We start from the raw sequence: 27,692 nt of genomic DNA, 5'->3' as shown, positions 1-27,692 counted from the left end.
GTTTCCAATAATTTCAAAAATATTTACCTCCCTTATTAATGCTTGCCTGAAACAGAGTAAGTTTCCTAATTGTCTTAAAATTGTAAGAATAACCCCTGTTTTTAAAGGTGGCAATAAGAATTATCTGCAGAATTATCGACCAATTTCGTTATTACCTGTTATTTCTCGTGTTCTAGAAAAATGTCTTAATTATAGAATATATGAGCATCTGGAAAGACATGAACTTTTACATCCAAATCCATTCGGTTTCAGGAAAGGTGGAACAACAGAAATGGCGATTTCATTTATTAATTCAGTAATTAATGAAGCGCTTGATAAGAAGCTTAGGGTAGCTGGTGTGTTGTTGGATTTGGCTAGGGCATTTGACACTGTTGACCATCGTGTATTATTGAGAAAGTGTGAATTTTACAGACTAAGGGTTGCAACGTTAAGTTTGCTTTATAATTATCTTCAGAATAGACAGCAGTATGTTCATTTACGTGGTATTTCGTCTAGTAAAAAGTGTGTTAATTGTAGGGTTCCCCAAGGTTCCGTATTGGGTCCCACTCTATTTTTAATTTTTATTAATGATCTGCCTGATTTTGTTAGTGCACTACCCAGAATTACTGACTTTGGTGATAATGGTCCTAGAGAAGCACAAATCACTGTGCCCTTATTTGTGGATGAAACAACGCCGATATGTGTTGTCACTACAGAACAACTGCTTATGTCAACATGAAATGCAGCAATGACCAAGACATGCATATGGCTAAAAATCAAGTACCTTGACCTAAATATAGGTATTTCAAATATTGTTTTTTTTTCTAGATCTCCGAATTTTTATCCTTGGATCAATGAATTGATGTCATAGCAGGAATTATTAAACGTACACGCTTCACCTAGTACCTCGGAATTAATGTTGATGAAGCCCTATCAAACAGTTCGTGGTAACGAACTGTAGTAAGGAGCGACCCGGCTCAATAGTAACCAAAACTCTAAAAAATTGAATTTTGATATCAATAGCTACATCAAAAGAATCGCATTTTAATGCTGATTTTAAATATATAAGTTTTATCAAGTTTAGTCTTACCCATCAAAAGTTACGAGCCTGAGAAAATTTGCATTATTTAAGAAAATAGGGGGAAACACCCCCTAAAAGTCGTAGAATCTTAACAAAAATGACACCATCAAATTCAGCGTATCAGAGAAACCTACTGTAGACGTTTCAAGTTCCTATCTACAAAAATGTGGAATTTTGTATTTTTTGCCAGAAGACAAATCACGGGTGCGTGTTTATTTGTTGGTTTTTTTTTTTGTTCCCAGGGGTCATCGTATCGACCAAGTGGTCCTAGAATGTCGCAAGAAGACTCATTCTAACGGAAATGAAAAGTTCTAGTGCCCTTTTTAAGTGACCAAAAAAATTGGAGGGCATCTAGGCCCCCTCCCACGCTCATTTTTTCCCAAAGTCAACTGATCAAAATTTTGAGATAGCCATTTTGTTCAACATAGTCAAAAACTACTATAAATATGTCTTTGGGGATGACTTACTCCCCCACAATCCCTGGGGGAGGGGCTGCAAGTTACAAACTTTGACCAGTGTTTACCTATAGTAATGGTTATTGGGAAGTGTACAGACGTTTTCAGGGGGATTTTCTTTTATTTGGAGGTAGGGCTGAGGGGAGGGGGCTATATTGGAGGATCTTTACTTGTAGGAATCCGTCATGGGGGAAGAAAAATTCAATGAAAAGGGCGTAGGATTTTCTAGCATTACTATAAGAAAACAATGAAAAATAAACATGAAAACGTTTTTCAAATGAAAGGAAGGAGTAGCATTGAAACTTAAAACGAACAGAGATTATTACGCATATGAGGAGTTCTAAAAATACTTTAGCATAAAGAGCGAGGTATTTAGGAGGAGATAAATACCTCGCTCTTTATGCTAAAGTATTTTTAGTAATTTCAACTATTTATTCTACGGCCTTTCTGATTCAGGGGTCAGTCTTAAAGAATTGGGACAATACTTACGATTTAGTGTAAAGAGCGAGGTATTAACGAGGGTACAAACCCCCTCGAATACATAATAAAAATATAAGATTATGAAAGTTTGTAATGTAAGTGAATTCTTAAGTTACGTATATTTTTTAATAATAAAAACGTTCGTTAAAAATTAAAAGTTCTAGTTGCCTTTTAAGTAACCGAAAAATTGGAGGGCAACTAGGCCTTCTTCTCCACCCCTTATTTCTCAAAATCGTCTGATCAAAACTAAGAGAAAGCCATTTAGCCAAAAAAAGAATTAATATACAAATTTCATTTTAATAATTTATGTGCGGAGAGCCAAAACCAAACATGCATTAATTCAAAAACGTTCAGAAATTAAATAAAAAAACTAATTTTTTTAGCTGAAAGTAAGGAGCGACATTAAAACTTAAAACGAACAGAAATTACTCTGTATATTTAATGGATTGTCCCCTCCGCAATCCCTCGCTCTTTATGCTAAAGTTTGACTCTTTGCCACAATTCTACTTTTTAAAACAATTAAAAGCTTTAGCGTAAAGAGCGAGGGATTGCGGAGGGGACAATCCACTTCATATACAGAGTAATTTCTGCTCGTTTTAAGTTTTAATGTCGCTCCTTACTTTCAGCTAAAAAAATCAATTTTGTTTTTTTATTAAATCATTTAAGGAACATGTGAAGTCGATTTCTACAATGCTGTCGTGTAGCTTAGGTATGATGCGTAAATCAAAACATATCCCCCCCCAATATTCTACGATTGTTATAATTTTCCCTTGTTCACCAAATATTTTGTATTTGTTCCTCGATATGGGTTGGTACTTTCCCTTTGTTACTTCGTCCAAACCGTGTGATCCAGAATAATCATATCCGAGTTTGTTTGTGGTGTGGGGTACCGGGAGTCCATGTGGTCGGTCTACAGTAAAATAAATGTAATGCCAGCAGCCGGATGGCGTGATTTTTATATTTGATTTTTATACGTAAGTATCAAAATGAGGGCCTTCCAGATCGTTTGCTGGTATATTTTATTAGAGGTTAGATATTCACCAGCACAATAATCGGATACGAGCTAACGCAGATTTGCTTCTAGTAGGTCTTCTTTTTCTCTTGTTTATAGAGCTTCCAAGCTTTTGATCAAACCTAGCAAGGATATTAAAGATAATGGTAATTTTAATGAGTTTAAATCTGATTTACGTGTGGAGTTGCATGGTATGTATGCTTTCGAAAAAGATTAACTATATTTTCAGTTGGTTATTTTTTCTGTATTTTTCATTGTGTTGTTTTGGGGTTTTATATTACAATGTTTTGTTTTTTATTTTTATGTTGGTTTCAGTAAATGGTGTCATACTCCATACTCTTTTTCTTTTCTTTTTCTTTTTTATTTTAGCACATCCTTGCAAGCTCCACTTTTGTTGTGCTATTATATAAAAATGATTACTTTCAATAAAATTGTTCTACTACTACTACTACTATTTTGTGTGGAGAACTTCAGTGAACATTAGACATTATTTATCGAGGCTTTCGTCTCCATAGACCTTTGGAAAAAAGTAAGTAGCTATCCACCGACCATAGGTGCTAATTGCCAAATTGGTAAGTGGACGGTAATTGTCACGCTTGATTTTATGCTTGGGTATTGAAGTGGCAGCTGACCAGAGCACAGCGTTTTGGTCAGAACTGGCAAGCGGCCCAAGGGATTCTGGGGTTTGGTAGTATGTCCCACAGTTGGTCAGATTACGATAGTTTTAGCACTTTCAGTGCAGTAGATTGAAGCAAAGATGATGCATGAGTAAGGACGCGGCATGATTGATGGTTTGAACCAAACCCACACAGCCTCATGTTCAGTACTTTCGAGTTCATGTATCTCCTTCATAGAGATATTTTCATGCACGTAAATGGCTACTCCACCGCCGAGTCTCTCGTTTCCAAGAGCTGGTCTTGTTCTGAGATATAGCGCATAACCGGTGAGTTTTCCTGTCACTTCAGTTAGGTTCCAAGTTTCTGCTATGGCTACGAATGCAATATTGTTCTGCTGTAGGACCATGTTGATCTTATCTGTTTTATTGCAAAGAGAACTGGTGTTACAAATCAGGAATGTGGGACAACGCTTCTTTGCATTATACGAGATGGGAGACAGAGTTGGTAAGGGCAGCCTAGAGCTGTCTAGGCATGGGTGCCCGTCATAACTTGCAAGATACGGTGGATATTTCTGATTCAAAACGGTCACTTATATGTAGGGCCCATTTTTTGTTATCGGCAATTGGGTGTTCTGGCAGAAACAATTGCCTCGATTACTTTACTGGGGTGGTCTCTTTATCTAGCTTTAACTCGTATTCCAACTCTTTTCCCACACCACCTTCTTCTTTTCCGTCCGTACCGAGTAACGCTTCCTGGCGGAGCCTTCAGCAGTCCAAGTTCGTTAAAACAAATGAAGTTAGATGGCGCTAGTGGTGAAAATGGATGAAGTCTCATTTTAATGAGAGTTTTCATGCTCTGTAGCCTCAACGGCACATTAGTTATCTATACAACTGTAAACAGTCACGAATGTAGATGACTCTACAACGTGTCGACGTGAGTAAAGTTAGTAAGTCGTCAATTTTTCGATTAAGACTGGCATGAATCTTGCACTAAACAAAGTCAAAAGGGGTTTATTTTTATGATATTGTTACTTTTATTTCGGGATCCCTATCAGACTGTTACATTTATGATTTTGTTGCTGCATTTTTCTATTTTATTTATAATAAAACATGTCTATGACCTGCTACGTTTTGTTTAAGATGGAAAAATAATTAAACAATTAAGTCCTTCAAACATGTCTTTGTTTTCATAATTTGTATTGTTATGTCATTTTTAATCAGTCAGCTAAATGCTGCGGACTGTTTTGGACATCAAAATCACACATCCCACAACCATCACTAAGCTGGCGGACACAAGATTTTGTCCTATCGCTAGTATGTCATACATATGCTGTAAGTTGAACGTATTTTCGAGAATTTCCCACTGTAAAGTCCTGAGTCTGGTTATCATTTTTACGTTATCAGTAATTCAGACATGATTTTAGAGTCCAATTTTCACTGAGAAACTAAGATCTGAAAATGAGAAACTAAAGATGTAATCGGCAAGAAAGTGCAAGATAAAGCTGCAATTACACATTTCCAAAACAATGGACTAGTTAACAAGTTTAACATGGCATGCTTGGCTGTTAGATATGTGTTTGATTACTAGTGTGCCAATAGAGTCTTGAAAAACTACTTGAACAGTACGTGTACCTAAAGTAGCCTACACTTGAAAAGATGTATCTAAATAATTAAAACATACGTACCCTCGAGGAACTTTTTTCTCTTTGATGGACTCCCTTTATGAGTCTAAAAAGATCATCCTGTAATTACAAACAAAAAGACTACATATGGATCTAATCTAAATAACCATAATACAAAATGATAAATAACTGATTGTTATCAAATTAGAGATTCTTCAGAAAACAGAAGGTTCAACTAGCTTGTTGGATTAGTTCTTCACATGACTAGTGAACGAAAACTATTCTCAGCTCTGTAAGTGGCAACCTCGGAGTTTATTCATTTCGAGAAGAAAAAATCAAAACTGGGATAATTCAACGAGCCTAAGGGTGTGTTCCAGCTGACGGTTTTTCAGTAACTGTAGTAACTGCGCGGTAACTGCCCATTTCTAACTGCGGTAGAGCCAGTGGGAACGGCACAGTAAGCTGACTAGCAGTAGCGTCATTTTCGAATTAAATGCAAGTGTTTAAATTTAAGGGACAGTTTAATGCCGATTAGTATAATTTTTTTATTCCTTCTGTTTCATAGCATTTAGAGAGGTTCTAAGCCAACCATGGGCATTTGGCTGTCACAAATGATTTTGCTCAAATGAGCTGGTGAAAAATAAATAGATCATATACTTTTTCTCCTTTTTTATTATTTGAAGGCTAGAATATCACATAACTAAGCATTCAAATAGCTTGATTGTATCTTAAGCATATACAATCCCTGATGGAGTTTTGTTGATACCTGTCTTAAATTGATTTGTCTAAATAAAATGGGCCTATAGCATTTACAGGATAGTAGTGGGACAACTATAGCAAGTTTTTTTTCAATATTCTACTTTTTTAAAATAATTATTATTCTCTGGTCAAATTTGTGTTCCTTGCTAAGTGGTAGGCACTCTGGACTGGAATGCTTTGTCCAAGGGGTACAGGTTTAATTCCTGGCATTGTCAGTTTATTTTGTTTTGGATAGGGGTTGGTGATATGACTAACCTCAGCTAGAATTGGCCTAACTTTAAATGAGTACAGATGGAAATCTAGGGACAGTAAGAAGGAAGGGCATGCAAGAGCATAGGCTGACTGGTCCCTAGCTTCCTATTGCACTACCTGGCTAAAGGACCACCAGGTCCTTTACTGGCCTACTGACTTAGCCATAGAAACTTTCTTTCAAACCCATTAAATATAAGTAAAAATGAAGAATACGAGTATGATGGTCCTTCTATTTCCCTGAAATGTGGATGTATGGGACAAGAGTGTGGGTCATGAGAGATAGCTTGTGAATGTAATTGGGGTGAATGTTCTGCAAGATTTAAAAAATTTATGACTGTTGCTCAGGTTGGCAACTGAACACAGAAGTATAATTTTGATATCTGTTTTTCTTTGTGACTATCATGCTTATTTAATGTCCAGTATTTTAAAGTTAATCTTCTTTAATTTGTCTTTAATTGCCATGGCCCTAGGGCTTAAATACAATAAAACCTACTTATATCCATTGATTTTCTTTAAATAGATAGTAGCTCTATGTTTCCTAGCTTCAGTAAATTTAAATGTAATTGTGAGATCAGGGATTACAAAGTAGGTGAAAACTTGCAAATGAGCCTCTGGTATCAATAAAAATTTGTAAGAAATGGATATCAATTTAAAGATTAAAAAATTGTTAGAAGACAAATGAATAAACAAAAGTAACCCCTTTACAACCATTTAATGAATTGTCACAAATATAGGTCACCCTTAAGATTGAAATGAACAAAGCTTTAATTATGAATCCATTTTCCTTTAAACAGACTGAAGGGGCAAACCTCCAAGCTTTGACAAATTCAATCTCACTTTTGGGCATTCTCACCTTTCCTTTTCAAAGGAAACTTTCTTTGGATGTTTCCCACCCAACTAAAAACAACACAGACAGAATCAGGTACAAGTGACCTTCTACTTAGCCTACATACACAAGGGAAAAGCATGCATCTCTATACTATAATTTACCTCCAACCTGCCTAATGTGCAAATATATAGCCAAAATTATGTAGTTCCAATGTATTCTGTCACCTGTTACCTTTTCCCCCATTCTTGCTTTGTTTACAGTTGCTTCAATTAACAGGGAGTTAAAGGTTGAGGGATAGATTGGCAGAATCAATGGGAAACATGTAACTTCAGCTATAAATATTTTTGGAGGTCATCAAAGGTCAATGCCCTCTAGAGCAAGAATGAGTAGAGATGTGTACTTTGAAATACCTTCCCAGGACATACTTTAGCCTGTAGACCCATCCCTGAAAGTTTCATTTTCCTAACCTAACCCATTTCAGTGATAGCAAGAAGTCAATCAACTAGAATTTTACTGGACAAAATTACCATCCTTTGGAATAGACTCTGAATAGTCTACCCTAGCCTACTTCTTCAATAGGATTAAAGACAGTCTCAAAATAATGATTTGGCAGCCCATAAATCCTCAACTTATCTGTAATACTTCACCTAGGCCTGTTTACAGAGCCTAAAAGGAGTTAATGCTTAAAATGCTACCAATGTGGCAATTTAATGGAGCCTCAATGTTACCTGGAAGAAGTCAATCCTCAGAATGATTCCAAATGGCAATTTAAGGTAATAATTATGCCTGGATATGCCAGAAAACATGGAAATCTTTAAATTAAATAATAAGTTTTTCATTGATTTAACCTACTTGCTAATAGATAGCCTACTACTCAGGGTGTCCTTTAATGTTGATCCCAAAATATGGTGATTTACTAACCTGGCTCACATCCCTCTTTCTTTTGCAAAATCACTGTCCCACCTTCTTCCAAGCAAATAACTTCATATTCCATTACTTCATTCTTGTCCATATTTATTTTTTGTTGAATGAGATTTTTGTTGAAGAAGGTGAATTATGTAATTACTGCGCTAACCATTCTTTTGAGCACGGTAAGAAAATCACTTACTGCGGTTACTGCCGGCAGGAACTATTCTCGTTCCCAGTGGGTTGGGCAGTAACCATTTTCCCGCTAGGAACGGAAATAGTAACCATTCGGTTACTACAGTAAGTCCCTGGAACACACCCTAAAATCAGGAAGTCGAGCAAGATGGGGAGTTTAAGCAAACTACTAAAAAAACAAGATGCTCTACTGGTGATTGGAGCTGCAGCTAGTGTTTGCTCTTGGATTTTGCTGTCGAGGAGCAGCAAAAAGTCAAGGTCGGCTAATCAGGGGAACTTCGTCGTGAAATACAGGCTTAATAGGCTAGCCCAGGCTGTCAGTATCAAATAAACAACAAGATCGCTTAATTGTTTTAAATAGCCCCATGGCTATATGCAGGAATCAGGGGAGGGGTGGTCTGGGATGCAGTCAATTTAGAAGTATTTATAAAAACCAAAAGATTTGATTCAGAGATGTAAATTGCTATTTGGCTGGGGGAGGAGCAAATACCCCTCCTAGATCTTAATTAGCCCTCCCCCCAGTTGAAATGTTGCTTCTTCAAAAAATTTGCCAAAACTAAGATAAATATGCAAATTCTAGCATCCACACAAACAGGTCATTTTCTTTAGTAGGCCTACATTTTTGCCTTTATGTTACTATAAGGCTCACTTAGTAAATATTGAGTAGTTCATCTTATTTACCAACAAATTAAGGGAAAATATCAATAGGCTAGATGCCATTTTTGATGCTCTTTCTGAATTTAATAATTGCTTTTCTTGTAAATCTCAATTTTTATCCTTTTTAAAACCCTTTTAATAATGTTTTCATTACATATTTTTTAAATATAAAAATGGGTTATTACAATTACTTCAAACTTAGCCTTTTTTAAAACTAGGCTATAATCCCATTTTACACAAGTTGTATAGGCCTACACCTGATTCACAAACATTGGTTTGTCAAAGTTGGATAAACAAAATTCAAAACAAATCTAACATTTTTCTTTTTATTCTGTTTAGCTACTTAAAAACTGTGGTAAAATTCTGCTTTAGCTACTTTTGGCTATATTGGAAAGGGGTTAGGTCAAGAAAATAAAACTTTCAGGGATAACAGGGATGGGTCTATAGGCTAAACTATGTCCCAAGAAGATATTCTGAAGTACCTGCCTCCAATCCTTGTTCAAAAGGGCCCTGACCTTTGATGACCTTTAAAAATCTGTGTATTATAAAAGTAAAACATTGGGTAAAATTCTAGTTAATTGACTTCTTGCTATCTTGGAAAGGGTTTAGGTTAGGAAAATGAAACTTTCAGGGATGGGTCTACAGACTAAAGTATGTCCCAGGAAGGTATATTAAAGTACCCACCTTCACCTTTTCTCCCTCTAGAGCACCTTGAAATTTGTCTACATGACAGGTCTATACCTATTGAAATTTTGACAAAACAATATTTTACCTTAATTTTCAGTTACTAGTTGCTTTTTCTCTGCCTTTAGTTCTGAAATGCTATTCCTGTTATTTGAGCAGAATTTTGAGCCACATCAATGTTTTTTTTCAAATTTAGAAGATGTATTTGCATATCTTTAAAACCTTATAGAATTGAATTGAGCAAAGTTATGAAGCTGAAAACAATTTTATTGTACTTCAAATAAGCAGAAGATCTATTTTGCAAGGTTTCACTTTTATAACACCCATATTTTCAAAGGTCAGGGCCTTCTAGAGGGAGAAGGAGTGGAGGTAGTTTCTTCAAAATACCTTCCTGGGACATACTTTAGTCTGTAGATTCATTTCTGAAAATTTCATTTTCCTAACCTAAGCCCTTTCTGAGATAGCAAGAAGTCAATTAACTAGAATTTTACCAAACATTGTAAAATAGCCTAGATCTTCTTCTTCCTTTTCAGTGGTTGTGGGTTTTTCAGTTGAGACTATTCTGCTCTTTTCCTTTTGACTCTCTCTCTGAGATGGACAGAGCTACTGAATTGGTTTGTCCTTATTTTCCTTGAATCTGCTCAGATTTCTTGCACTAAATCTTTTGATGCTGTAAGCAGCATGAATAAATTTCCATACAAAGAAAGACTACACTGTTTGAAGCTGCCAATGCTGATATACCAAAGGAAAAGGGGTGACATTATTTTAACCAAAAAAATCCTCTCTAAAAACACACTTCCCGGTCTCTTTGCACAGCCCTTGCTCCCACCTTGATAGGGAATGGCTCTGCCAGGAGTTCCTTTACAATTGGGAAGCTGCAGAGTCCTCCACAAGAGTCTAATCTAACAGCCACAATCTACACCAAACAAATTCTTTTTTTTTTCATGGAGCATCACAAGGATGGATAATCCTAATATTGCTCCAAGCTGCAATTTAAGGTAATAAGTTGAATTATAAGAGAATATACATTGAGTTCTGTGCTCTGTGTACAGGTATGGTCAGCAACACTCTTGGCTGATAGTGAAATTTTGTGGTGTTCAAAGCATTCTAATTACATTGCAGGTATACTGTGTAGGCAGCAGCATATTACATTCAAATAGGCAACAGTCAATCATTTTATTTTTAAGATTACAAGACCTGCAAAGGGGGGGGGAATCTTCTACTTAAATAAAGTGCAACAAAATTGTTTTTAGCTTTACAACTTTGCTCAACCCCAATTTATAAGGTTTTAAAGACATGTAAGTACATTTCCTAAATTTTGAAAGAAAAACATTGATATGGCTTATTCAACTCAAACAGCAGGAAATTTATTTTTCAGAACTAAAACCAGAGAAAAAGAAACTTTACTGAAAATTAAGGTAAAATGTTGTTTTGTCAAAATTTCAACAGGTTAAATTTTAATTTAAATATATAACTTTCATCAAGTTTAGTTTTACCCATCAAAAGTTACAAGCCCAAAAAATCTACCTTATTTTAGAGAATAGGGAGACCCATGCCCTAAGAGTCAAGTGACCTTAATTAAAATAATTACTTACTTACTATTAATTACTTAATATTAAAATAATTACTTAATTACCTATGATAGTGGCAAATCTCAGGACCCTCTAGAGGGAAAAGGAGTAGAGGTAGGTACTTCAAAATGCCTTTCTGGGACATACTTTAGCCAGTAGACACATTCCTGAAAGTTTCATTTTCATAATAACCCCTTTCCAAGATAGCCCACAGTAGCTAAAGAAGCATTTTACCAAAAGTACTGTTTCACCTTTATATAAAAAAAATATGAGAGAAAAAACATGGTAGATAGAAAAATGGAGCAATTGTTTGGAATTTTGTATCCAACTTATTGTGACAAATAAATGCTTACAGATTATGTAACTTTAGTATAGAAAGAAAATATCATTTTCAAGGGTCCAATAAAGGCTTAAAGCCTTTTCAGAAAAAGCATAAAAAATAGCATTTAATGGTATAGTCACTTTATTTATAGGTCAGTAATATGAAGTTAGTGCACTGGATTCGAGATCCCTTGTCTGAGAGGACGCGGGTTCGAATCCTGGTGTACTCGATTCTTCAGTTTGGGATGGGGGTCAGTGGCGTGACTCTGTAAGCTTAGCCAGAGTCAACCCAGCTCTAAATGGGTACCTGGAGAAATCTGGGGAAGGTAAACAGGAAGGGTGTGCGAAAGCACAGGATGGCTGGCCCCCAACCCCCCATTGCACTTCCTGGCTGAAGGGCCAAGAAACGGAGATCAGCACCACCAGTACAGACTGTAAAGTCTCATGCCATATCCTTTACCTTTTTAATATGAAGTGCTCATTTTTCAGTTTCACTGTCATTTCCATTTAAAAGGTAAAGAATACAGCATTGGGCTTTACAGTCCTTACTTGCAGTGATGGTCTCTGTTTCTTGGCCCTTCTGCTAGGAAGTGCAATGGGGGGCTGGGGGCCAACCATCCTGTGCTTTTGCACACCCTTCCTGTTTGTCTTCCCTAGTTAACTCTAGTTACCCATTTAGAGCTGGGCTTACACATTCACGCCACTAACCCTGTCCCAGACTTGAATTTCCACTTGATTTGTGAAAAATGCCTTCAACTTTGCCCCCCCCTTGATTTTGATAAAATCACACCACCAGTTTGATGGTCATTTTTCTGGAGAACCCTGTTTTTCCAAGAGTATCCTTTGGGCACGCACTATAGGATAAGTGTTTGGGTACTTTAAGACAATAAGTTAAAACAACAGATACTTTGTTTACTACTATATTCAAAAAATAGCCTATATAATTTAGCCTAGGCTACTATAAACTATGAAACCAAATGTTTACAAAGGAACTTGCTATAAGCTCTAAATGATGTTTTTTTCTATTTTGGATAATGTACGTATGTATGTATTTATTTATAACCCATCATACAAAATAATGAAGTGATAGAGTACATTGAAAAAAAAAAGGAAAAAAAGAAGAAAGAAACAACATATCATAATTACATTCTAAAATACAAACCAAAATAATTCCATGTCAAAAAACAACATTTTGCCATTCATGGCCAGTTTGCTTATTGCACAGGTGTACATTCAGCTCAGCTAACTTAGCACATTGCAAATTAAATCTGTAATAGATGGATTTCTCAAGGTTCTAGGAAGGAGGCCATTTACTTACAGCAGTTTACTATGCTACAATTGTGGACTGTCATAAATATATTGAACCATGCTGAAAGTATAGTTGTTGTAGTTTTATCCATGGTAATTTTAAGGTTGATAGGGCCACAAAAGAAATCATTTCTTTATCAGTTTAACATACTTGCAATATTTTTTTTCTTCTCTATCTCTCAGTTTTTAATTCAAGACATGCTTTGGTTTTAATATCTGAAGTAGAATTTTCAAACCTTACTGTATGAGTGTTGTTTTTTGTTTTTTTTTTTTTGTATTATAAGTTGTTTCTTTCCAAATAAGTTGTTTTTCAAAGAATAGTAAGAGGTCATATTAAACTTAAGACCAACTGAAATGGAAAATATGCTATGGATTCCATGTGAATTTGTAAATACCTAGTACAAATTTTATTTTTATCTTCTATATGTATTCTGTATTCGGTATATGCTTCTGTATTTATGGTAATTATATAATATTTCTTTTTTTTACCTTTTAGGCAGAAAATGAAAGAGATGCAGTATGTTATTAACCAGGTAATATATACTTTTTTTTCTTTATTGTCTTTGTTTAGCTTTTAATCAATTATTTTAACTATTTTATGCTAAGATATGAAAATAAGGTTATAACCTACATACTTGAGAACTGTTATCTGTGCTGGCATTAGAGCTTGAAATTAGGATTTTAAGAGAAATCCTAAATTTTGCTGTATTTCAAGACATTTATTATTTGAAACTTCAAATATTTCTTTATTTTTATTCCCAGGAGAAAAATTCCTGTTCAGCTGCCTTTCCAGAAGCTAGACCTGGAAAAAGAGACAAAATTGAGAACAACTGTCATACAAAAATATACAAAGAGGATAAACCAACTTAATTATCAACATGAATAGACAATGAGGAAATATGCAAATTAAATAAAATAGATCAGTGAATTCAGACCAGGGCTAATTTCCAGATCAAAATACTGGTAAAGCTAACAACACTATATAAAAGATATTACACATAAATACTCTAGTTCCTAGTACCCAGAATCAAGTTCAGGAACAATATTATAGGCTACTAGCTGTTGGGGTGGCGCTTCGCGCCACCCCAACACCTAGTTGGTGGGGCGCTTTGCGCCCCCCCAAGCCCCCCCGCGCGCGTAAGTCGTTACGCGCCATATTAGTTACGCGCCATATTTGTTACGCGCCATTGTAGTTGTTTCCCTGTGTCCCACCTGTGAATATAGATAGATTTATATATGTGTTTCAAACTACGTAAAAATTGCGAATATACAACATTCTTGGCTTTCCCATTGTCTGTGCATATACAAAGCCGTATGTACTAATAATGACGTCATATGCAAACGCTCTTTTTACAAACAAACATGCATACACACAACTCGTTTTTATATAGATAGATAGATAGATAGATACAATACAAATTAACTGCGTAAAACTTGCGAATATACAACATGCTTCGCTGTCCAATTGTCGCTGCGTATAAATAGATTGTCAGGTTTACCGACCCTCGAACATGCAACGTACAATTGTCCAAGGGAAAAACAATCAGTATTAAGATCTATACCACATTTTTATAATGATTGACCTTGAACTTTGTTAATGGTGATTGCAAATGCTAATTGAATTGGGAATTGCAATCTTTTAAATTGAAAAGGCAGATCCGTTGGAATCATGGGAATGCGAGGAATAAGAACAGCCTCACCCTCAAAAGGCCCTGTCAAGATTGTGGCCTCTATTAGGTTTTCCATTGTTTTTTTTTATGGCAAGTCGCGTGCCATTGCAAAGCTTTGGTGGGTTGATATTTCTTAAAAGTATTATTGGTACGCCTACTTTTAGTTGTAGCACGTGTGGTGGAAACCCTGAAGGATCTATGGAATTTAAAAATTCAGATGGATAATTAACTGCTTCATTTGGTTCCAAAACTGTGTCAACTGACTTGTAAAGGACTGCCTGGTCTCGAATCTTGGTCAAAACAATATTGTTGATTTCGTGGACGTCTATATTTTTGGGTGCGAGAATCGCTCTTTCACTTAGCCATTTATTATTTTTATAATTTTTTAGAATATTCGGGAATACTTTTCCAATCAATTCATTTTTGGACGTCACTAAATTACAGAAATCAGCAGGTAGTTGTATACGTCCTGAAATTGAATCTACTGGGAGCTTTCCGTTTCCAATTGCCAGCAATTGATCTGAAAATGTTTGACCAGAGTCATCGTTTTGCAATCGGACACGCATATTTGTAGTTAATTTTAATATTTTTACGTGTGCCCATAAATTAGAATTTTTCAGGCTAGCATTCACTTCGTCTGCAGGAGTTAAACTACGTAAAAATTGCGAATATACAACAATCTTGGCTTTCCCATTGTCTGTGCATATACAAAGCCGTATGTACTAATAATGACGTCATATGCACACGCTCTTTTTACAAACAAACAAACATGCATACACACAACTCGTTTTTATATAGATAGATAGATACAATACAAATTAACTGCGTAAAACTTGCGAATATACAACATTCTTCGCTGTCCAATTGTCGCTGCATATAAATAGATTGTCAGGTTTACCGACCCTCGAACATGCAACGTACAATTGTCCATGGGAAAAACAATCAGTATTAAGATCTATACCACATTTTTCTAATGATTGACCTTGAGCTTTGTTAATGGTGATTGCAAATACTAATCGAATTGGGAATTGCAATCTTTTAAATTGAAAAGGCAGATCCGTTGGAATCATGGGAATGCAAGGAATAAGAACAGCCTCACCCTCAAAAGGCCCTGTCAAGATTGTGGCCTCTATTAGGTTTTCCATTGTTTTTTTTACGGCAAGTCGCCTGCCATTGCAAAGCTTTGGTGGGTTGATATTTCTTAAAAGTATTATTGGTATGCCAATTTTTAGTTGTAGCACGTGTGGTGGAAACCCTGAAAGATCTATGGAATTTAAAAATTCAGATGGATAATTAACTGCTTCATTTGGTTCCAAAACTGTGTCGACTGACTTGTAAAGGAGTGCCTGGTCTCGAATCTTGGTCAAAACAATATTGTTGATTTCGTGGACGTCTATATTTTTGGGTGTGAGAATCGCTCTTTCACTTAGCCATTTATTATTTTTATAATTTTTTAGAATATTCGGAAATACTTTTTCAATCTAATTCATTTTTGGACGTCACTAAATTACAGAAATCAGCAGGTAGTTGTATACGTCCTGAAATTGAGTCTACTGGGAGCTTTCCGTTTCCAATTGCCAGCAATTGATCTGAAAATGTTTGACCAGAGTCATCGTTTTGCAATCGGACACGCGTATTTGTAGTTAATTTTAATATTTTTACGTGTGCCCATAAATTAGAATTTTTCAGGCAAGCATTCATTTCGTCTTCAGGAGTTGATCTAGGTATTATAGGTAATGTTTGCCTGAAATCTCCCGCAAGCAGTATTAATGTGCTGCCAAAGGGTTTCGACTTCCCTCGCAAATCTTTCAAGCATTGATCCAGAGCCTCGAGCGACTTTTTGTGTGCCATTGTGCACTCATCCCAAATGATAAGTTTGCATTGCTGCAATACTTTACCCATCCCAGATGATTTGGAAATATTGCACGTGGGAGTTTCTGTAGAATGCAAATTCAGAGGCAATTTCAAAGCGGAATGAGCAGTTCTTCCACCAGGCAGCAATGTTGCGGCTATTCCGGACGACGCAATTGCCAACACTATATCATTTTTTGATCGAATTAATGCCAGAATCAGTTTTATCACAAAAGTTTTACCAGTACCTCCTGGCGCATCCAAAAAGAAAATTTCTCCAACGTTGTGATCGACACAATGCATTATCGTATCATAATTGTCTTTTTGTTCCGACGTTAACTTGGAAATGTTATTTTGTACATACGACAATAGATCACTCGTACTGTAACTTTGTTCACAATCCAATTCTACACATGTCGAAACAGCAGCGATACGGTTAGGTGAAGGCATTCCCAAATCCTGAAGAGGTTTGTTTGCCATACGTACGCACAAATCTTCTATAATAACTAAAGTGTAGTTATAAATTTCTGATGTAAAATCAAAAGTCATATCTGACGTCTCTAACTGTTTTCGATGGAGTATATCTTCGGACATTTTTGACTTATATTTTTCCCATAACTCTGTAGGAGCTGATGGAGAGCAAGTTTTTAAAATGATGCCAAACAATGCACGAATTTGACTTGGGGTTGACGTTTCGCACGCGTCATTGATGCAGTTATCCCAGTGTTGGTCATTCTCCAATAAATTCAGAGCTTGGCATGCACTACGGTAAGTGTCATGTATAGTACCGTTTACAGTTCTCAAATACTCAAAGGATGTCGGACCGGGTACATTCACCAAAAGCAGGCGTAGAAAGAAGCATTCATGTTGATTGGGGTGAACGGTGTAGAGTCTTCCTATCGTGGTATCTTTGAAGATGGTAGGTTGGCCGTCGACTGACCTACCCTGTTTTCGACGTTCAAATACTTTATTTTTAGTATTCCACGTGTAATACGAAGGCACTTCAGTATACAGCAGTTTTTTTGCAAAAGAATCATTTTTGCAAAGCGAAAAAAAAGCTGTTAATTTTGTATCTGGTGGATTCAGGGCTCTTTGTTGCACGTTGGTTTCCGAGAAATAAACACGTTGACCATTCTGTAAATGTACCGCTAAGTGAACAACAGCTGGACTACGTTCATGTATCGGAAATGAAAGAATTCGCCAAACAGCTTCATTACTGCTTATGTATCTTCCAGCCTGATATTGTACGATTTCGTCGAAATCTTTGATTTCGGGCTGTAAGCCAAAAACTGCCATGTCACTGCCTTTGTTGGCGTATTTACATATGTATTTGATTGCCTTTACGGAGTTACAGTATTCAACGTTTATGTGTGCATTAAATATTTTTGATAATAATGGGGAATATGGAACAACCCACTGGTTATCTACTTCGATGGTGGTACCGTTACGCTTCTTTATTATTGCTGTTTTACCGCCATCTTCAGTAGATCTTCTTCTATATTGTGGGTAACCATCATTGCCAGTAATTGTGTTGGATACTAAAAGTCGAGGATATTGCTTTGTGCACCTTCCTTTGGCCATGCATGGTGAATTTTCGTTCAGTGCACTGCAAGGTCCATGTATCATATTTTTTACGATAATATCATGTAACCCCTTATCGACATTTTTATCGGGTATTTCAGCGGAAATCACATCATCAATTTCGTTCGAAGTAATTTTTTTATGTAGCCAGATTAGTATATATGCGTGTGGCAAACCTCGTTTTTGCCATTCCACTGAGTACATCCAGCATCGCACTGACCCAAACACTTCAAGTTTTACTATGTAGTTTATCAGTGATTTCAACTTTTGCCGAAAGACACGGGCCGTAATGTCATGCCTATGAACCGCCGATTGTCCTTGAAGTAAAAGCTGCAGTATCTCGTCCCAAGATTGATTACATGTAAATGTAATAAATAAATATGGACGACCATAGAGACGAACATACGCAATAGCATCTTGAGCATATTCATGCATATGACGGGGACTGCCAGCATATGATGAAGGTAAAATTGTTAATCTTCCAACGTTTGTGGTATTACCGTCATTTATAACTGCATCTCGCAAATGAATGTATTGTTCAGAGCGGAGCTTGGTCTGATTCAGGTGGATATATAGCAAACGTTCTGATTCAATTTTAGCATACATATCAACGACAAATTGGTGAAACAATTCACGGCATTTTAAAATATAATTTTCTTCATCCTGCCGAATCATTAGTCTATAGGAATAATAATGCATTGCACTGCATTTCTTATTCATTTCTTTGTTAGTGGCTGGATTCATCAATTTAATATTAAAGTGATAGCCGTCGGCTCCATCCCAAAAAATGATAGGATATTGTAGGGCATCGTAGCATCGATGAGTTTCAGCAATTCTTAACAACTGAGCGTTTCGCTTATGAAGAATAATATCTCGAGGTAAAAACTGATCACCGACCATAACGATTGCCACTTCGTCGATAGTTGGAGCATTGTATCTACGCACATGTTGGCCAGGAGGCGTTTTGTCAGCGGAAATAACAATTTTATGCGTATCAGTAGGCATCAAATCGATGGCTGTTTTGAACAGACGCACTAAATTATTATTTTCGTGGAAAAGATGTTGCAATTGGGAAACGATTGTCCTTTCAACGTTAGGAGAAATTTCGCAACGTGCATTCAATTCAGAATTTCTATCACTGATGAAGTACAATTGTAAAAATTTATGATTCTCGCCTGAGAATGGTAGAAGGGACCCTGCTCTATGATAAATTTGCCCTTTTACTTTGAAAGTAGACATAAATTGATCTGGATTTTCGATTTGGGCTCCAAACGACGTCATTTGGAAACATGAGTTGTATTTTCTGATTTGTGACAAAAAACGCTTAGATTCTGACGTAGTTCCAGTAAGGAAAGTCTTCAATGGCTCTGGTGGTGCAGCCAATAGAGGAAGTTTAACTTTTCCTGAGGCGCAACACATTCCCATTGTTTCACCATTGAATTTCAAGGCCTTGCAATAGGGACAAATTTTAGACATTGTCCCGATTTGAACACATCTACTCAAGCTATAATCATCGACTGGGCTGTACCTGAATGCCAGGCGATAACTTTCAGGTTGCTCTGATTTCTCGGCACGCTTTCTTTTCTTACTTTCTCTATCAGCAGCAAGCCTGATTTCTTGCTGTTCTTGTGATTCCTCGGCACGCCTTCTTTTTTCACTTTCTCTTTTAGCAGCAAGTCTGCTTTCGCGTTGCTCTGGTTGTTCCTCGGCACGCTTTCTGTTCTTTCTTTCTCTATCAGCCTCAAGCCTGTTTCCTTGCTGTTCTTTTGATTCCTCGGCACGCTTTCTTTTCTGACTTTCTCTATCAGCAGCAAGTTTTTTGGCATAGACTCTTTGAGCATCTTCCTCGGCTGTTGCCATTGTAAGTTCATCAGTCATTTTAAAGTTAAACATTAATAGATTTCTACGTGAACATATATGTCTTAAATATCTTTAATGACATCACCGTCATAGCAAAAATGACGACAACTAACTACATGACGTCAGTCGACACAGAAACATGACGTCACCTGACAGACAGACAACTTATTTTTATATATATAGATAGATATATTTAAGGGTCAACTCCTCATGGCTTAAGACTAAGCTTGACATGTGCATTTCCGAAATTATTTTAGGATTCAACACATTGTTAATGGGAACACATTTGTTTTCCTGTTAAGTTTTAATGATGTCCTTTAATTTTATTTGAAAAATTCTACAGTTGAGCAGAACTATCATCCCATTGCAAATATATTCATCACTAGGAAGGGTGTTCAGGGGCATAACTTAGCAGGTCCATGTGAATCTGAAAGGACTTTTGTGGTCAAATTGATAATTTGAGCATCAAACATATTTATTGACAAAAAGCTACCCTAAATGTATTCTCAAATCAGCCTTAAAAAAAGATATATTAACCACGGTCCCTCTGAATTGCGTGTAGGTGACTTGAGCTTTTTATGACTATTAGTATTACTGTATTTTCTTTAGAGTGGATACATTTTTAGGGACAAGTGCACCATCGCGTGGCAGCGCTGCCTCTAAAACTGGGAGGTTATATTAATAGGTTTTAAGCTGATCAGCTATTGAATAGTTTTTGCTTAACAGAACTTTTGACTTATTTGGGCCAAAATTGTTATTTTGCACACTGCAAAATAGTTTTAATAGTTTTAAATAGTTTTATAGTTTTTCTTTCTTAACTTTAAAAGGCATTAGAACTTTAAATTTACATTTGGACAACAGAATATTCTAGGACCTGTGATTGTATATTCTAGAACCTTTATCTAATGCAATAAATGCAATATGTCCTGAAGGAAAACTCCTTATTAAACAGCTACAGTTTGATTTTTACTGAATTTAAAGTTGTTTTAAGTCATGAGTAAACTCGTATTTACCTGGGATTTTTGTATTTAATTTGTTAAGTTTGTTGTTAATATACAAAATGAATGCAAAGTGCAAAAAATTATGATTGAGAGTAAAATAAAAACAATGTGATTTCTTCATAGAAATCATAAGAAATATTTTGCATATCCAAAAACAGAGAGTTTGTTTTTAGTGTCAACACTCGTTTCAGCACTCTTTCTAAAAATACCCTGCAAACATCAAATTAATAGCAGTTATAAATAGTTCCATGGTCATCATTATTATTTCATGATTATTAGTTTCTGTAAAAAAAAAAAGTTGAAAAAACAGACAAATTAATATATGTAATTATTGATATTTATACATAATCCAAAGCAACTTACATCACCTGTGAGTCTCAGTTGGCCCTACTGTGGGCTACATGATTCTAAAACAAGGAGATATCTCAAAAGAGACAGAGTAATTGAAAGTAAATAATTTTGTGCACCAATTCATTGGACAAATTTTCAAGCCTTTTGTTTGTTCATTATGTTTATTGTTATAAGTCCTAGTGATAATTTATAAACTATTCCTAGCATATGACAGTTCAAAGATGGCCGACGTTTTATAATGTCAAAGTAAAGAAATGAAATCATCTGAAGTCATAGCCATACTCAGTTTTGAAAATAATGGAACGTCATTACGATTTAAATTAATTTCATCCTCTTGAGTTGGAATTTGTGTCTGATGTATAGGGGGAAATCACCCAAAGCCATAAATGAAATGTAAAAGGGGATGGAGAACCTGAAAGGCAGAATGTTAGGGAGCAGGCATAGTTCTGATTCTTGTAAATCAATCTTTAAGGGAATCTGCTTTATCAGTGTTGCGGTGTGGATTGTAACTTAAAGTATTGAATTTGAGCATGATTTTGAAAGTTCTTTTTAATGTATGCTTTATGAAGAGTTCATGCAGCTGCTAAAAAAAAGGGATAATTTTAGCTTCATTGAAATGTTACTAGTGTATCACTGCCTTTCTATTGTCTGACAAGTCTCTTTGTCAATTGTACATACCCTCTTAAAACTAACCTTCATTAAAATAGTTAAAATAAAGAAATGCTCCCATATTCTGGCAAAAATTGTCCTTTCCAACATAAATATCAACTACAAGAAGGAAAATAGGGAATTCTTTTTGCAAGACAGTGGAATTCTATATTTGAATGAATTTTACAATGCTATGTCCAAGGGCTTTCCTGAGCAAAACATAAATACATAAAAAAAAAGAGACTTACATTAAAATATGACCATTTAAATTAAAGTTAACAATTTTAAAACACTCCCAGCAACCTTACTTCAGCAAAGTTCAACCAGGACTGATAAATAAAGTAAGGTGAAATAAGGCAAATTCATTGAAGTGAAGGAAAAATAACTGAAAAACACTTTTTCAGTGCTAATCTTGCCTTTTGGCAGCTAACCTTGAAGGTCTTTTTGTAACTGGTTCTTTGTTAGTGTCACTTTTTCAATTATATCAAATAAAATTTTATCTAGTCATCACTCCATTAATTGACACAAATGAAACTAAATTTCATCTAATTAAGACATTTATAACCCATTTGAACAAATAATTTATGATATATTGCAAGACTTGATTAAGAAAGAAACATATTTTTTCCATTGAAGCTACAGTTTTGCCTAAAAAGACAAAAGAAAAAAGAAAAAATCATGAAAAGTGAAACAATTTAACGTATACACTTTACAAAAAAACATAGCCTTTTTTAAGGCTGATTTTATGGCACTTGGTATTTACCAAGTGACATAGTGATTGCAATTTCTCTCAGTCTGTTGGTCCCAGTTTTGCTGGTTTGGGCACTTCCAGATAAGCTAGGACGATGAAAGCTGTCAGCGTATCAGGGACCAGACCAGATTAAATTAGAAATAGTCTCTTCCACGATTTGATCATCTGGGGGGGGTGGAGGGACAGTTAATTCGAAAAAATTAAAAAAATGAGATTTTTAACTTACAAAATGGTGGTCGTATCTTAATGAAATTTGACATTTAGAAGGTTCTCGTGCTTCAAAGCTCTTATTTTAAATCCCGACCATATACGGTGACATTGGGGGGAGTTGGAGGGGAAACCGGAAATCTTGGAAAATGCTTAGAGTGGAGATATCGGGATGAAACTTGGTGGGAAGAATAAACACAAGCCCTAGAAAATGCTTTGGCAAGTTTGGTGCTTCTGAACGTGCTAGGATGATGAAAATTGGCAGGCGTGTCACGGATATGAACAAATTGACTTGATAACAGTCGTTTCTCCGATTCGAACATCGGGGGGGGGGGTGCTCGAGGGATGGGAAACCGTGAAAATTGAGGTATCTTTATCTTACAAATGGGTGATTGGATCTTAATAAAACTTAATATATAGAAAGATGTCATGTCTTAGATGCTCCATTTTCACTTCGAATTGGATCCGGGGACATAGGAGGGTGGAGGGGGAAACGGAAATCTTGGAAAACGCTTAGAGTGGGGAGATCGGGGTGAAATATGATTGGAAGGAAAGGCAGAAGTTCTAGATAAGTGATTGACATAACTTGACAGGATCTGCTCTCTTTGGGGGAGTTAGGGGAGGGGATATATCCTGTGCTTTGGCGAGTTCGATACTTCTCGACGTGCTAGGACGATGAAAATTGGTAGGCATGTCAGGGACCTGCACATATTGACTTGATAACAGTCGTTTCTCCGTTTTGACCATCTGGGGGGCTGGAGGGAGAGGAAAAACTGAAAAAATGAGGTATTTTTATACGAATGGGTGATCGGATCTGAATGAAATTTGATATTTAGAAGGATATCGTGTCTCAGAGCTCTTATTTAAATTCCGACCGTACCCAGTGATATTGGGGGGAGTTGGAGGGGGGAACGGGAAATCTTGGAAAACGCTTAGGATTGAGAGAATGGGATGGAACTTGGTGGGAAGAATAAATACAAGTTCTAGGTACGTCATTGACATAACCGGACTGAATCCACTCTCTTTGGAGGAGTTGGGTGTTAATTTAGAAGAATTGAGGTATTTTCAACTTACGATCGGTTTACCAGATATTAATGAAATTTGATATTTAGACGGAACTCGTGTCTCAAAGCTCTTATTTTAAGTCCCGACCAGATCTGATGACATTGGGGGGAGTTGGAGGGAGAAACCGGAAATATTTGGAAAACGCTTAGAGTAGAGAGATTTGAATGAAACTTTGTCGAATTAATAAGCACATGCCGTAGATACGTGATTGACGCAACCAGACTGGATCCACACCCTTTGGGGGAGTTAGGGGGTCCAGTGCTTTGGTGAGTTTGGTGCTTCTGAACATGCGCAGACAATGAAAATTGGTAGGCGTGTCGAGGATCTGCGCAAATTGACTTGATATAAGTCGTTTCCCCTATTCGACCATCTGGGCGGCTGAAGGGAGAGGAAAAATTAGAAAAAGTGAGGTGCTTTTAACTTATGAATGGGTGATCGGATCTTAATGAATTATGATATTTAGAACGACCTCGTGTTTCAAAGCTCTTATTTTAAATCCCGACCGGCATTTAAGCCTCTGATTTTCCTTTAAAATCAATCTATTCATTCTTGGAATCTTGCTAGAGCTCATGCTATATGAACTCTTGGCTCTTGGCTCTTCCGACCTCGTCACAAGTGCCATATGAGCTCTTAGCTCTTGTTTAATATATTTTGTTAAATCATTTTTAATGAAATTTGTGCATAAAGCATTTAGTGAATCCTCCCCCAAGTCACTATTTAAGAAAATATTGTTATTTATCTACAGTCTGATTTCAATTGCTTCTCGAACAACCTGTTTTATGCCTAGGTCATTACTAGTAAGGGCGGATTCTTCAATAAGTATTGTGTAGCTAGGGTTATCAAAAACATGGCTGCTTGACGCAGCAACAAAAGAAAGTATCAGTGCTATCAGAATTCAAAGCTTTAGTGATATCATCTTTATGTTGTTATAGATGTTTTTCTAAATTCTGATGGGTTATACCTACATAATATTTGCCACAATCACATAGTATTTGATAAACCCCGTCTTTGGCAAGTAACTGTGGTTTTATCCTTCCCAGAGTTTTGGAAATTCATGATTTTAAAATTATAAGTAAATACTTAGATAATTTCGAACACATATACACTGTATATGTGTTCGAAATATCCAGTTAAATAATTTTATATTTCACTGTCAATAAAAAGGTATCATCCCTATTTTGAACTGTTTTACTTTCATAAGTAAATACTACATATAGATTATTTTGTATGCAAACCTTTTTAAAGTTCAAAGTAAATTTTGGGATGTATGGGAGATACATTATGTTTGAGGGCTTATTGGGAGTCTCAAATGATAAAACAGGATTGATTTTACCGGATTTACCAGATTATTAATAAAATGGGAGATTGGTTTCCAAAAAAGTATTTCCCTAATAAAGTTTAGTTCTGCTGTGATGTGAGAATCAAGGCAAACATTTAGGGCACAATCGCTATTTATGGCTTATCCAGCATTTTTTTAAAAAGAAAAACGCGAGCTGTAACTAAAGATCATAGTTCTTTGGTGATCAAGATTTATCTGTATTTATCATTTACTTTGAATATCCAGTTAAAGGCTGTGATTTTTGTCTTTATTAGTCTTCAAATCTTCTTTTGAATTGTTAATTTTTCTTTCTTTTTAGAAACAAAGTGGAGGTAGTGAAAAAATCCGGTTAGATGGAAGATTTTTCGCCCAATTAAAACACTTACTTGGAGTAGTTATACCTAGTCCGTTTTCGTGTGAGTTTGGGTTCTTGGTTCTTGTTGCAGCCACTCTTGTAAGCCGTTCTATGTGTGACATATGGATCATTCAAAATAGTACAGCAATAGAAAGGTATGTATGAAAGTGTAAACGTTAGAGTTTAATATAGCCTAGAAAATTGCTCCTTAAGCCAGGGTTTCGCTTAGTTCGGGTATTGACCAATTACCAGGTAGTTGAAAAAACTTTCAGTCATAAAAAATATATTTATTTTTTTTTACATATTACTTTTTTGGGAAACTTTTGAAGAATATGTCAAGTTCGTAAATTACATAAGATACAGTCCGTCAAAAAGCAGATTTCCCCCCCCCCCCAAATTATGCAAAGAAATGGGGAGTGATCATAAACACCTTATTTTGTATTGTAATTTGCAATAACTTTCAAAAGCCAACATTTAAAAAGTATTTTTGAACTGAAAGATGAGAAATTTTAATTTCTGAATGAGCACCCACCATCTAGGAAAGATGTTATTTTCTATTTAAGGGTAGATTTAGTGTTTTAAGTGGTTAGTAAAAGTAGCTTATTTTGCATGATAGGGTGTATTCGCTCAATCAATGAGTTGAATTTAAATTTGCAAGGCTTTGAGTTAGGTATTTTCAAATTATTGGGAAGCCTTACCTTTGACCGTAGATCCTACTCTGCCTCTGGAGGCACCCATGGCATCACCGAAGAGGCGCCAGTCGTCCCTAAAATGGGATGCTGCCATAAAGTCTACCCAATAGGGTTGTATGGACGTATTCACTTTGAGAAGATCCCTCTGGTATGTTTGGCGTAGTGTGTTCTTTGTTTTTCGCTTTCGCCACGTTCCCGTTGGTTACCATTGGAGGATGGACTTTGGTGATCGGTCGTCTTTCGTTCGCACAACATGTTCCAAGTATTTCCATCTTCGGCTCCAGAACGTGTCAGTGACTAGAGTTTGTCCAGTAATTTGGCGTTTTGTCTGGTCCGAGACGTGTTGTGTCCGGTTTTTGTTGAGAATTCTTCGCAGACAAATGTTCTCAAAGGCTTGGAGTCTCTTTCCTTGCTTCAGTTTCAGCATTCAGCATTCGCTTCCATAGCGGATAACTGGGAGAACATTGTTGTTGAAGACTCAAAGTTTTAGGCGGTTTGAGAACTTATGTGAGTGCCAAATAAAATTGGGAAGCATTGCTGCCATAATTAAAACATGATTATTAACTAACTTTCAGAAGCAAATTTTAAACGTTTTGAATCATTACACAGACTAATTTAAGGCTTAGAGAAACTATGGTACAGGATATTTACATCTATAAACACGAGAAGATAACGAGGAAATTTTTGAAGACAGTGAATACAAGTTAAGCAGATACTTTGGCTCTATATGCAGTTCAACCATATCTTTCCAAGATGATGAATAATTTTTAAATTGCTTTTCATATATTCCATGATATAATCTATGGATCCTTTGTCTCTCAAATTGAAAAGGAACAAATATTTAAATTAAAATTCTAATTTTTTTTTAAATTAATTAAAATTTCATACAACATCAATCTGAAAAAAAGCGTTGAAAGTCTACTAGAAGTTATATTTTTTTTTTTGTCGCGCTGTCAAAAGGAGTATCTAAGCATAAGCAAAAAATGATACAATATTTTAAGTCTTCGTAAAAACTTTTGCTTATGAAGCTTCGTTCTCTGCCTAGGTATCCTTTCAGAAAAATAATGAGCATCAAAATAGATTGTATGTCAAACTTAATTTGAAGTCAAAAATATAATTATCTCTTGAATTGAAACTGTTGCAAAATGGCAAGCCACATCGTTCTTTCAATTGGCGGGAAAATATATAGAATCAAAGTTTACTTCATTGCTAAAAATTTTAATAGATATGGTATCTAATACTTTAGTCAGCTATATTTTCCTTGTGAAATCATTTTAATTTATATGCATAAAACGAGCGAGCAAATAATTGGATTTCTATTGAAAAGTATAGTCCGTTTTGTAAATTAACATATGTTTTTTTTTGTTCATGAGGTAGATTGCAAAAAAAAAAAAAAATCAAAACTTGTAACAGGCGACTGTCCAAAAAGTTTGGGAAGCTTTAGTCCAAAGCGTCTTAAGCTTTTTCTTTACCAATACTCCCCATTTCCTCTTTCCTACCACTCCATCCTCTTCCCCCTCCAAAAAGTCTTTTGGTTGTTAAAAGATATATTTAGATTTGATTCATACCAACAAGTATGAATCAGGTATGAATCAAACAAGTTTGATTCATACCA

General features: G+C 35.8%; 1 protein-coding gene across 3 annotated transcripts in view; it reads left to right on the top strand.

The window, feature by feature from the left end:
* The first annotated feature begins 8,281 nt into the window (after window positions 1-8,281).
* Window positions 8,282-27,692, top strand: part of LOC136034600 (ATP-binding cassette sub-family D member 3-like) — a 100,754-nt gene continuing 81,343 nt past the window's right edge. For all 3 annotated transcript variants that reach the window (XM_065715869.1, XM_065715870.1, XM_065715868.1), the window contains exons 1-3: window positions 8,282-8,444; window positions 13,224-13,260; window positions 25,350-25,540. In XM_065715869.1, coding sequence (XP_065571941.1) covers window positions 8,335-8,444; window positions 13,224-13,260; window positions 25,350-25,540 — 338 coding nt within the window. In that variant the 5' untranslated portion in view covers window positions 8,282-8,334. The remainder of the gene's footprint in view (window positions 8,445-13,223; window positions 13,261-25,349; window positions 25,541-27,692) is intronic.

The sequence above is a fragment of the Artemia franciscana genome, chromosome 13 (assembly GCF_032884065.1).
Source record: "Artemia franciscana chromosome 13, ASM3288406v1, whole genome shotgun sequence".
NCBI lineage: Eukaryota > Metazoa > Arthropoda > Branchiopoda > Anostraca > Artemiidae > Artemia > Artemia franciscana.
Note: the sequence above shows the minus strand (reverse complement) of the source record. Positions and strands in the feature narration are given on the sequence as shown.